The sequence below is a fragment of the Lepus europaeus genome, chromosome 21, assembly GCF_033115175.1.
Source record: "Lepus europaeus isolate LE1 chromosome 21, mLepTim1.pri, whole genome shotgun sequence".
NCBI lineage: Eukaryota > Metazoa > Chordata > Mammalia > Lagomorpha > Leporidae > Lepus > Lepus europaeus.
This window is the reverse complement of record NC_084847.1, coordinates 16,984,404-16,997,996: the sequence shown is the minus strand read 5'-3', so window position 1 is coordinate 16,997,996 and position 13,593 is coordinate 16,984,404. Positions and strand designations below refer to the sequence as shown.

The window sequence follows — 13,593 nt, the reverse complement described above, 5'->3', positions numbered from 1 at the left end:
TGAACCAGGTGACTCAATGGCTTCTCATCTGAGTTCTGAGGACACCTGGAGGAATGCTAAGGTAATGGAAAAAATAAAAATAACATTTACTGAGAGCTTCCCACGTGATGGGCACTATTTGAAGAACTTTATGCATTCATTTCATTTTCACTATGGAATGAGTAGAGTACTAATGTATTACCATTCCATTTCACATAGAAGGAAACTGACACACATAAAAAGTAAGCATCTTGTCCGAGACCACTGAGTTAACAAATGACAGAACTGAGGCTTGGATCCAATTCTGACTCCAAAGCTCTTATCTATTGTAACCTAGCATTTCTCACAGGTCTTCAGTTTAGAGTTGAGCAAGTTATACACTGCATACCTCCAGAAAGTACAATTCATACTCAGTGCACAAAAACACCATTCCCTAGAATTGTGCAGTATGCAATCTGCACAACTGTTTCCTGGTGACTTTGGGCCCTCATTTATCCTCTTAGACCTAAAATTACAGCCTAGAACAACCCACTGACTCTGGACTTAAATGAAACAGCTATATAAAGCATTTGTCATAGTACTTAGCCCATAGTAAGGACTCAGAGATTGGCAATTTTATGCTTTAAATTGCTTTTGCTAATTACAGAGATTGATAATGCATCTCCTCCTCTAATTCCAACAGCCTAGACCTGTACTGTCCAATATCTAGCCACTTAGCCCCATGTGACTGTTGAGCACCTGAAATGTCGCCATTCTAAATTGAGATTGCTATTAAAGACACACCAACCATATTCCTTAAACTCTAAAAACATTAACACATTCATATTGATTGCATCTATAAATGATAATATTTTGGATACTTTCTATTACAATAAAATCTATTTGTAAAATTTATTTCACCCATTTCCTTTTAAAGATGTGAATACTACAAATATCAAAATTACACATATGGCTCATTGACTTTTTATTGGACAGCACAATCCTTGTCCTAGAGGTCAGCTTTGCTACACACCAGCATGGTCTCTTCCTAAGGTCAGGTGTGGCCCTGTTCCAGCTCTTTTGAAACCACAATAGCAAACCCTTTGCTGATAGCTGTAAAGTCTGTGTCCCAAACATAGAGCACTGGTTTTTCCTGCTTAAGTTCTGGCAAATGGCCAGAAACTTCAGCATAGTCACCACATGACCTTACAAGATCTATCTTCTAGACTTCAGAGCTACAGATGGTTTATCCTTCTCAGACCCCTGTCAAAACCAGCCTCTGGACAAATGGATCCCTTGAATTGGGCATTAGGGCAGAGAATGACTTCCCTGGGTCTGAGGCTGTCACTGGGGTGTCTAGTGGTATGACCGTCAATGCAGGCAGAAATGGGCTAGGAGCATCCAGTGACCTTTGACTTTTCTGAGCTGCCTTACAACCACTCAGTCTAATGGACTTCCAGTTCAGGGGCTCAGTCTTTAGCAGTCACCTTCCTGGGTCCCTGCTCCACTTCTGCCTAAGATTTACTGCCCCCTATGTTCACTCCCTCCTTCCCTCTGATCTGATACTTCTCGCCCTCTATTTGGGTTTTTAGGTTGACTCTAACAGACCCAGATTCTAATTCACTTCCCTACCACTGAGTAGCCATGTGACAACATACTTAATCTCTCCAAGTCTCAGTTCTCCTATCTAAGAAATGGAGCTCATCAGAGTCCCTATTTCACAGGGTTATCAGGCAAATGAAATGAGAGAATCCAAATAAAGTGTGCAACATAGTACTCAATAAAGTCCCTTGGTGTCTGTGGAAATTAGTTCCAGGATTCACCCCTCTCCCATCTGTGGATTCTTAAGTCCTTTATATAAAAGGCATAGTATTTGCAGATAACCTATTTACATCTGCACATATACTTCAAATCACTTTATAATACTCAATACAATGTAAATGTCATGTAAATATTTGTTATACTATACTGTTTAGTGAGTAATGACATGAATAAAAATCCTTGCATGTCTAATCTATGGTTGGTTAGTTCTCTGCAAATCATTTAGTAAAGCTGACTGTGCAAAGCTGGTACTCAGTAAGTTGTGGCTATTATTGTAATTATTATTTTATCATAACTCTGAAGGATATTTTTTCCAATCTGTCCAAGTGGTCTTTAAATGGGAATTATTAATGTCTAGGAACGGCATGAATTTGTCAAGTGTCCATACGTGAGAATAGTGTTATCACAGAGGAAGTACTAGATAGAAAGGATGGCTTTCCCAGTCCTCCTGCAGCATTCTTTAAATTGGTGAGGCCATTTTCCATAGTGCCATCTCCCAGAGAAACCTGGCACTAAAAGAGGCCTTCTGTCCACCCAACCTCTTTAACCCTTCAAGTGGGTCAAGGGTCTAGTTAAGCAAGGTCCACAGGAAGAGGAACCCCATGAGCACCATGTGAGGATAGCTATCCTCTGCAGAGCCCTCAAAATCAGAAGTCTCCTCCGATGAACTTTCCCTGTCTCCCTTTATGGCACTCTGCTCTTTGCTTAGGTCTCAAGTTTCAAGACTTTCTGGGAAACTGAAAGCAGTTTCCCCCTATAGGAAAATCCTGTGTCTCTGTCTTCCTGGGGAAATCAGAATGGCCCCAAAGGGCTCTGTTCTCTTGGAGGTTATGCACGTATTGTCAGATTGGCTCCTTCCAGAGACAGAGAGCCTGCTCCAGTGCCAGTCTACCATTCCTGGGTTGCAGAAAATGGTGAGGACAGGAATGGGCTGCTTAAACTTTTCAATCTTCATTTTCCCATCCTCAGTCTAATACATGGTTCTGCGAGAGAGGATTCCAGGCCAAGTCAGAGAAGAAGTAGCCCATGGAAAGCCAGTCTCATCACCTCCACACGGAGCAACACCCTGGGAGAGGACGTTTCAAGGTGCTTGCTAGCCCTTGAATGTGATGATTATTTTAGAAGCACAGTGTTTTCTTTTTTCTGCTTAGTGTTCACACCACACTTATCACCTTCACACTTGGTTGCTTATAAAAATCCCAACTATTTTTAGCAAGAGTATTTATTATTCTCAATTGCAGGCTCAGGGAGCTGAAAGAACAGTGCAAAATTGCTTCTGAACATAGACTGTTTGACCATGAAACTTCACACCAAAGTTAGCCTGTGCAAGAATCATCTGACATTATTAGCAGCCCCCAGAGAAAGGTATGACTTTTATTTTTGTGTATCTTAGGTCAAGGAGAATGAATCAAGACCCTCCCACTGTAATTTAACACTCCTATAATCCTTTAGGACCTCAATCAGCCATTTGCTTAGGAAAGGAGACAAGGAGAACCTGTGTGGCCATTGGCTGGATCAGCAAATACTCAACCTCCAGCAGTGGAATCCCAAAGAAAAGGGCCAACCGTTCACAAAGAGGGGAGTTCATTCCATCTCTCACCCATCCTCCTCCTTCAAAAGGATGTAACTCTCATTACTATCCCTTGGCCTCCAGCAAATTCTCCTTTCAAAAAGGAGAAGCTTGACCCTGAAATACACCCTGCCTTCTAAAGGGCTGCCAGAACCAGGTGTGGGCTGGGTTGCCTGAGAATGGGAGGTGATAAGAACCTGCTGCCAGTGCCGGTCTTTCATTCCTGGGTTGCAAGAAATACTGAGGATAGGAATGTGCTGCTTAAACTTTTCAATCTTCATTTTCAAGTTCTCTGCTAAGCGTCTGGGTGCAGGCACATCGACTAAGGTCTTGGTCAATTTATATGCTGTCCTCCACATATTCCCTATGTCCTCTACGATTTCATCAGCATTCAGTAAATAGAGGGGTCCTGAAATAGAAAAGATGGGGTGAAGGAAAGGTCAGACTGTCAGGCAGGTGATAGCTGTGCATACCTTTAATTCCCTAGACTTACAATTGTGTTAACTGTATGGATATTGGAACAAGCACAAGCTTTCCGGATAAGTCTCATATGGACCTGCAAACTTAGGGAGATAAGAAGAAATCATCACAGTTAGGCCAGTGCCGTGGCTCACTAAGCTAATCCTCAGCCTGCGGCACCGGCACCCCGGGTTCTAGTCCTGGTCGGGGCGCCGGATTTTGTCCCGGTTTCTCCTCTTCCAGTCCAGCTCTCTGCTGTGGCCCGGAATGCAGTGGAGGATGGCCCAGGTGCTTGGGCCCTGAACCCGCATGGGAGACTAGGAGGAAGCTCCTGGCTTCGGATTGGCGCAGCGTGCCGGCCATAGCGGCCATTTGGGGGGTGAACCAATGGAAGGAAGACCTTTCTCTCTGTCTCTCTCTCTCACTGTTTAACTCTGCCTGTCAAGAAAAAAAAAAAAAAAGAAATCCTCACAGTCAAAAGAATCTGCTGACCTGATCAATATCCCAAGTGAAGGCTATCCATGAATGTAGGAACAGCACAAAATATAAAATAAAAATCAACCAAATGTCTGTATATTAGCAAGGACCAATTAGAGACTGATATTCAAAAATGTGTCATTTATAATAGCTCCCAAAAAAGAAATGCATAGGTATAAATTTAACATTACATGTACAGGATGTGTACACACTGAAACCTATCAACCACCACAAAAAAAGACATCAAAGAAGACCTAACTAATTGGAATAATGTACACTGGACATGGATTGGAGGACTCAATGTAGTAAAGATGTCAATTGTTTCAAATTTGATCTATAGATTTAAAATATTTCTAATAAAATCACAGCAGGTTTTTTTTGGGTAAATATGGACAAAGTTATTCTCAAAATTATATGAAAAGACAATGGTCCTAGGGTAGTCAGAATAAAACATGAAAAGAAGAATGAAGTTAGAAGTATCACACTATCTGGTTTTAAAAATTCCTATAAGGGGCCAGTGCTGTGGTATAGTAGGTTAAGCCTCCACCTGTGGTGCCAGCGTCTCACATGGGCACTGGTTCTAGTCCTGGCTGCTCAACTTCTGATCCAATTCCCTGCTAATGGCCTGGGAAAGCAGCAAAGACGGCCCAAGTGCTTGGGCCCCTGCATTCATATGGGAGATCTGGAAGAAGCTCCTGGCTCCTGGATTCAGATCAGTCCAGCTCCAGTCATTGAGGCTATTTGGGGAGTGAACCAGAAGATGGAGGATCTTTCTCTCTGTCTGTAACTCTGCCTCTCAAAAAAAAATCTTAAAAAAAAAGAATTCTTATAAAGATATTGGTCTTGGTAAAGGCCTAGACACAAAGATCAATGGAACAACCCACTCAAATATAGCCAATTGATTTTGGCACAGGAATAAAGGCAAATCATTGGTGAAAAAATGATCTTTTAAAACAGTTATTCCAACTGCTAGAACAGAGATTTGACATCTCCATGCAAAAGAATGAGTTTGAACTAATCCTCATACTTTATAAAAATTAATTCAACATGGATCAAATATATAAATATAATACATAAGTCTATAGAACTGTTAGAAGAAAATACAGGAAAATATTTTCATGACCAGAGTTAGGCTAAGAATTCTTAAACATGACATCAAAAGTACAATGTATAAAAGAAAATCTGATAAATTGGGCTTGATCAAAACTAAAACCCCTTTCTCTGTGAAAATACTATTAAACTGCAGCCTGGGTGACAATATTTGCAAACCATGTATTGAACCTGAGTTCTAACATATACAAAGACCTCTCAAAATGCAGCAGTAAGAAAATAACTCATCCATGTAATAAATGGGCAAAAGAGGATATAAAAGTGGTAAGTAAGCATATAAAAAGATGCCCAACATCACTCGGCAAATTAAAGCCATGATGAGACACTAAAACCATCAATGAGAATGACTAAAATAAAAATATTGTTAATACTAAGTGCTGATGAGAATGTGGAACAATTGGAAGTATCATACAATGGTGGTGGATATAAAATTACAGCCACTGAGGAAAACATGAGTCTAGCAGTTTCTTATATACATGGTCTTCAAAAAGTTCATGGAAAATGTGTATTATGAAAAAACTATGAATGGATTTCAAATTTTTGCACCAAAATAAATATATATTTAAAGATATTTTTATATACCCATATATAAAAATACCTACATATATATATGTATATTATTTTTTGAGAGGTGGCGGTGGGGTTGGGGACACACACACACACACACACATAACTTCCATCTACCATTTCACTCCCCAGTATCCACAGTGGCAGGGCCAGGATATAGCCATGGAGTCAGAAGTTCAATACAGGTCTTCCACATGGGTGGCAGGGACCCAGCCACCTGAGCTAGTGTCTGCTACCTTCCAGGGTCTGCATTAGTATAGAGATGAAATTAGGAGCTGGAGCTGAGGCTTGAATCCAGATATTCAGATATGAAATGATTAGGTATCTTAACCCCTTTGGCAAATAACCTGACCCAAACCTATCTTTTAATTTTTTTTTCTCTTTTTTTTATTTTTTTTAATTTTTTGATAGGCAGAGTGGACAGTGTGAGAGAGAGACAGAGAGAAAGGTCTTCCTTTGCCATTGGTTCACCCTCCAATGGCCGCCGCGGCCGGCACACTGCGGCCAGCGCACCGCGCTGATCCGAAGGCAGGAGCCAGGTGCTTCTCCTGGTCTCCCATGGGGTGCAGGGCCCAAGCAATTGGGCCATCCTCCACTGCACTCCCTGGCCACAGCAGAGAGCTGGCCTGGAAGAGGGGCAACCGGGACAGAATCCGGCACCCCGACGGGGACTAGAACCCAGTGTGCCGGCGCCGCAAGGTGGAGGATTAACCTGTTGAGCCGCGGTGCCAGCCGCAAACCTATCGTTTAATTTTTTTTCCATAAACTTTTTGAAGTACCCTCATATAGTTATATACATACTTTAAATATAACTAAGTAATCCATTCTTATGCATTTGCCCTAGAGAGGTGAACATTTGTGTTCACATATAAACTTATAAGTGAATGTTTACAGCAACTCTATTTGTAATAGCCTAAACTGGAAACAACAAAAATATTCATCAATGTGTAAATAGTTGTCCAGACAATAGAATACCATGCAGCAATAAAGGAATGAAATACTGATACATCCAAGAACTTGGGTGATCTCAAAGGTGGTATGTAGCCTCAAAAAGTTGTATCTTGTGTCACTCTATTTGTATGACAGTGTTGGAAATATCAAGCTATGGTCATAATGCAGAGATCAAGAATTGTCCTATGGTACTGGAGTGGGGGGGCACGGATAATTACAAAGGGGTGGTACAAGGAAACTCTTAGAAAATAAAAGTATTGTGTTTATTGATTGTAGTGATAGTTGCATAAATCTTTATGCTACTAAAATTTTAGAACTACATATCAAAATATTAATTTTACTGCATATAAATTTTAAGCATTCGAAAAATTAAAAAAATAGTTATCTATTTCTAATGAAAACACTTGGTAAATTATAAACACTTTATTATCTCAGCCTCACAAAAAGTCAAATGTATAAAGGTGACCCTCTGGGAGAATTTCAGTTGAACCAAGAATAAGACAAATGTGCCAACTACTATCACTATTTGCTTTACTTTGGAAGTGCTAGTCAATTCAGAAAAGTAAATTAAAGAGGAGGGATGAAAATGATTCTTAAAATAAGGTAAAATATTCTAATCATATAGGTATGATTGAGTACATAGAACAATTAAGAGCATCAACTGAAATAGTTAAAACTGAACATTAAATAAGGGAGTTTAGTAACACACAAATAAAAAAAAAACATAGGAGAGCAAATTAGCAGGCTTTTATAAAACAAGGACTCTACCTTCTCAATATGCATTTAACGTTAATGGTAATTAAGGCAAAGAGTACTTCTTAAAAGTGAAAAAATGATGCCATTTTGTAACAAAAGTGTTTTCAAAGCTATTATTTCCTATGTTTGTTGAGGGTGGGAGAAATGGACATTCTAAAAACAATTCCAGAAGAAGAATAAACTAGAACTTAGAACTTTTCTGGAAAACAACAAAAGAATTTTTAGAAGTCGTAATTTGCATAACACATCCTTTTTATCTAGGCATTTCAATTTTAGAAATTCATCCTCATAAAGCAATCAAAGTTATACCCAGAAAACTGGCAATAAAGATGTCTATCACAGTTGTGTTTAAAATCCTGATGCACTAGAATAAGCCAAATGCTCTACCCTAAGGGTCTCTGATTTTATCCTCCACAGATGATGCTATCCATGGCTTTATCTGTAATGTACATAGTAATCATTCCCATTTGGGAATATTCCCATTTGGATATCTGCAGATATATCAAACACAATGTACTTAAGTTGATGGGTCCTTCCCCTACCCCAAATATTTGTCACTTTTCTTGTTTAGCAATGGAGATATCCACCAAATTGCATTAGCCAATAATCTGGAAGTCACCCGAGGCTCTTCCCTCTTCCTTCCTGCACCTTATCCCATATCAGATTAATGATTAAGTCCTATTGATGCTACCTCCTCAAAGCCTCTTTAGAGGCCAGAGCCTAGAGTAAAAGGTAGCTTACAGAAACCTATGGCACTCTGGCATTTCTTGAAGCAGTGCCATGGTAGATCTGCCATCTTACCCTTCCACCATCTGCCTCTCTGAGTTACAGCCCAGTCCATGGATCTGCCAACTCAGTTTTACTTGGGAAACATGTCTGGCTCTTTGATCTCCTCCTTCCTTCATTATCACATCAGAAAAATTTGACTGTGACTATCTTAATCTGGCATGTCAGAATCTAGTGAAAAGTCCAACCATGACTTGAAGAACAAAGGTTGTTTCAGAATTAGTTGGGTGGATACTATCCCTCCCCCATCTCCATCTGTCCCAGCGGAGGGAGACCATGGCCTACCATTCATCCACTCTTCTGACTTGGTGCTGAACTCATAGGCTGTTACCCACAGCTGCTCATAAGGCATCTTATTGGTTATCAAGGTTTGCAGAAGAGGGAAGGTACTCTTTTCCTTTTCCAACAGATCTTCCTCCTTATTGATCAACTGCAAGGCAAAAGAGGATTTTGTTTATTGGGTTGGTAATTCTCCTAAACCGTAGAAGCCACCAGAGCAGAGCCGTCAGCAGTTTAAAGAGCCAGTCATTCATCTGGAGAGTAAGAGAGCAAAATAAGGCATGAACTCAAGCAATGAGCACCAGAGTAACAGACTAGAGGATAATTTGCTACTTGCTCCATCATCTTCCACAGCCCTATCTCTATTTTCATGCACGCTTTAGCTGTTTAACTGCTTACAAGCTTTCTGACACAAACTTGCCTCAAAGGTAAGAATTTTAATAGCTAAAGAACCTACTAGATGACCTCTGGAGAAAGTTACTTTGTATCTCCAAGTCTTAGTTCTCATACTTTACATAGGGTAAAATGGAATAACAACTCTTCCTACCCCCAGAAGTTTGTTACAAGCCTTAGGTGAAATATTGCATGGGAAGCCCTTTTCACATTGTCATACACATAGTAAACGCCCAGTACATGTGCAGCCGTTATCCTATTATAATTTCTTTGTGAATTCAATGCCTAACAAAATGTCTGGTAGAATGCCTAACAAAATGAGAGTGGGTGGAAAAATGTAGTTAAAAGTACCAATGACAAAACTGGTTGATCAATCTACCAATCAATACTATCCACCTGAAACTGCTACTAGGAAAGTATAAAAAAACCAACAGATCAGTACAGAGTCATAAGCACCCATCCCAAGATCCCAAACCTCAAATTCCACCAGTGCTTGGTTTAGGTTCTTCGAAAGCTCACTAAGCTTTTCGACGTTGTTCTTCATTTCTTCTGTAGTCATCACTTCACGCTTCCTGAAACCGTCCAGTTCCTTGCTGTAGCCCTCAAGTTTTGACTCAAATTCTGAACACCTGAAAGTAAAAACAGTCTAGTCATGTGTGGACTTCCCATTTTGTGCTCTTTCAAAATAGCAGCATTGCTCACCGACTTTCAAGCCTGAGAAGGTTTTGATCCTCTGGTACCTACAGATCTCTCACTCTCCTTTTCTCTCCCTCTGCCTCTCTCTCTCTCTCTCTCTCTGTATTTCGATTTAAAAATAAATAAAGAGTAAAAAAAATCAGTTAAACTGCTTGTAAACTCACCTCCCAGAGATGGGGCTGCTGTGAGCCTATTGGTGATTAAGCATTTCCAGATGTTTTTATGTGCAGGTTTATATATATATATATATATATACATATATATATATATACAGTTTATTCATTAGATATTTATTAGATATTCATTAGATATTTATTACTGAGTGCTTAACACATTCAAGAACTGCTCTAGGCATTGGGAATATAGTTGTGAAGTATGTCATCAAGCTCTCTACCCTTGTGGTACTTGTACTCCAGCTGGGAAAGACCTAGACAATAAACTTGGAGGGAGGGATGGAGGGATGGAAGGATGGATGGATGGGTAAGTCCACAGAGGAGATAAAGATGAAATGATATGCTTATGATGGCAATAAATGCTCTGAAGAAAATAAAACAGGGTAGACTGACCAGCAGATGGAAGTGGAAGGCTACTTTAGCTACAGTGATCAGGAGAGACATTTCCAGAGATTTATCCATTCAGCTATATTATTAATATAGTGGGTCTCAAATTTACCTTTCCCTCTTCCTAATAAGGTCAAATAATATAGTGTTAAGTTGATGGAATCTGGAGCTAGACAGGCGAGATACAATCCCCACTTTGCCATTTAGTAGCTATGTGGCCTTGGGTAAGTCACTTGAGGATAGTAAAAGTATCTACTTAAAGTCAAGGTTAACATTAAAAATGTTCAGAACTGAGTCTGGTATATAATAATGACTATACAATGTTTTTTTTACATTCACTAGAAAGTACACACACACACACACATACACATATGTAAAATTTGACTCCTTAATTCCTTGTTGTGTCTTCAACATTCAATAGAGTTTTGAGCATCTTCACCACTCAACAGAGTTTTGGGCACACAGAAAACAATCAATATTCATTAAGTGAATAGTGGAATTTGTTATGAGAATAGCTTCAGTGACATTCCACAAATTTGGCTCTTATCTGAGTCAATTCTGTAATGGAACTTTAATTTTTTTTTCTGAAAAGTAATTTAAGAGAGTTAATTTTGCAAGTGATTTGATTTGGGTTTCATTTCTCATACTGTGTGTCAGGCAGCCTCTGATTTGATCCCTAACAACCCCACCTCTTGATATTCATACCCTTAGTAGTTGGCTCCCCTTGAGTTTGAGCTAGGTCCAGTAACTCACTTCTAGCCCATATAATGAGCAGAAGGGATGGGATGCCACTTCTAAGATTAGGCTACAAATAGATTGACTTATATCTTGTTTGCTCACTCTTTTTCTCAGGCTCTCTCTTGCTCTGGGGGAAGCCAGCTGCCATGCTGTGAGCTATTCTGTAAAGAGACCTACATGGCAAGGGAGAGAGGGCAGCTTCTGGCCAAGAGCTTGTGAGGAACTGAAGTCTACTAATAATCACATGAATGAGACCAGAATCAGATGCTCACCCAGAATGCTCACCCATTCTGACCCCAACTTTAAGGGAGACCATGAACCAGAGGCATATAGCAAAGCTGCACCCAGGTTTTCAGCCCACAGAAATTGTGCAATAGTACATTTCTGTTTTGTTTTTGGCTGCTATGTGTTTTGGGATGGTTTCTTATGCTGCAACAGATAACTAATACACACTATTATATAATTTCTGCTTCTTAGCATTTTTAAAAAGATTTATTATATTTACTGAAAGGAGTTACAAAGAGAGGAAGAGGAAGGGGGTGGAGAGAGAGAGAGAGAGAGAGAGAGAGAGAGAGAGAGAGAGAATGAAATGAATCTTCCATCCTCTGGTTCTGTGAAGCCAGGAGCCAGCAACTCCATCTGTGTCCTCCACATGGATGGCAGGGACACAAGTATTTGGGCCATCTTCCACTGCTTTTCCAGGCTCATTAGCAGGGAGGGGAATTGGAAGTAGAGTGGCCAGGACTTGAACCAATGCTCATATGGGATGCTGGTGTCATAGGTTGTGGCTTAATTTGCTTGCCACAACACAAGTCCCTTAGAATATTTTTTGAGTCCTAAAACATTCTATGGAAATTTAAGAACAGTCATTTTCCATTGTAGGTTAGAAGGCTTTTCTATTGTACTTTCATGGCAGAGAGAAGCTCACATCCCAATGCTAACTATCATGTATGTTCCCTGGAGCTTTCAGAATGATGGAACCCATTATCGAGTTGGATAAAATGAGGTGATGAAGGGACAAAGCCAATTATTCTTTTGTTACCTACTCAGGCTGCCTTTTCACATTGCTAAAATTCTTTGAGAGACTCTACATACTGTACTCACATTCAGAAATCTGATAAGAGCAGTTTTGAATTCTTCCCAGAGGGCAATGGTATATAAGCTCAGTATACCTTACAATATTACTGTTATTATTGTTCTTCATTTCTTGTAATTGCTTAGCACACTAGAGTCTGCAAAGTCCTTTCATGTCATAAATATTATATATAATAGTGTGCAGTTGGGAAATGAGGTTGAATAAATGAGTTGTACTTCAGGAACCACCTGGAGTCTAAGAGAGGAGTTTAAAGACAGTGGGGGCCGGCGCCGCGGCTCAATAGGCTAATCCTCCGCTATGCGGCGCCGGAACACCGGGTTCTAGTCCCGGTTGGGGTGCCAGATCCTGTCTCGGTTGCCCCTCTTCTAGGCTAGCCCTCTGCTGTGGCCAGGGAGTGCAGTGGAGGGTGGCCCAAGTGCTTGGGCCCTGCATCCCATGGGAGACCAGGAGAAGCACCTGGCTCCTGCCTTCAGATCAGCGCGGTGTGCCGGCCACAGCGCGCCGGCCACGGTGGCCACTGGAGGGTGAACCAAAGGCAAAGGAAGACCTTTCTCTATGTCTCTCTCTCACTGTCCACTCTGCCTGTCAAAAAAAAAAAAAAAAAAAAAAAAGACAGTGGGTTGGTCAGAATTCTGGCAGGAAGTAGACTTCACTCTAACGTTCAAAGAGAGTTTGATGAAATGACTACTTACAGAAATGGATTAAGGGCTAAAGGAACAAACAGTAGATAGTAAGACACCTAGAAATTAGACTCATAAGAGAAGCCCTAAAAGAGCTAGGGCTGAGGTGACAAGGAGAACTACACTGAATGTACCAGACATCATCATCCAGAGGGCTGCCCCTACGGCCGTGCAGGGAGAGAAAAGAGAAAAAGCCCCCCCAGCTACTCTCCAATCTCCTGCAGGAATCTTCAGTGGCAGAGATCTGCCTGGATCTGACAGACAAGGGAACTGGAGGCTCACAGACAGAGTGGGAGGAGGGGGGACTGGGGTGGGGTGGGAGCAGCAAATGGAGAATAATTGGTACTGAAGCCAAAAATTAATGTGGTTTGGGCAAATAAGGCCAAGTTTCTTGGAGAGGAGGCAGGATTGTTTTTCACAGAAGATGGATGAATGCGTGACTATTGCTCAACCCCCCTCATAAGCTGTTCTCAGGATTAATGCATAATAATGAACACAAGACTTAAGTGTTCAACAGAGGGAGGACTCAGCTCAGGGATGCCTCACTGAGCCTTCTCTAGCGCCGCTCCTCTGCTGACCTCTGCTGTTAAGAGCTCAGGAATCAGTTGATGGGATCCTGCATAGAGTTCCCCAACAGAAGGAAGAAACCAGCACTGTTCTCTCATCACAAGCGACAACTGTTTCCGCTTCTCCCAG

The 13,593-nt window shown here is 40.8% G+C and overlaps 1 protein-coding gene across 1 annotated transcript in view; it reads right to left on the bottom strand.

The window, feature by feature from the left end:
• DNAH3 (dynein axonemal heavy chain 3) overlaps positions 1-13,593 on the bottom strand; it is a 176,547-nt gene that overhangs the window by 120,771 nt on the left and 42,183 nt on the right. Inside the window, exons 16-18 of the mRNA XM_062180013.1 lie at positions 9,603-9,756; positions 8,741-8,885; positions 3,547-3,758 (exon numbers count right to left, since the gene is read on the bottom strand). Coding sequence (XP_062035997.1) covers positions 3,547-3,758; positions 8,741-8,885; positions 9,603-9,756 — 511 coding nt within the window. The remainder of the gene's footprint in view (positions 1-3,546; positions 3,759-8,740; positions 8,886-9,602; positions 9,757-13,593) is intronic.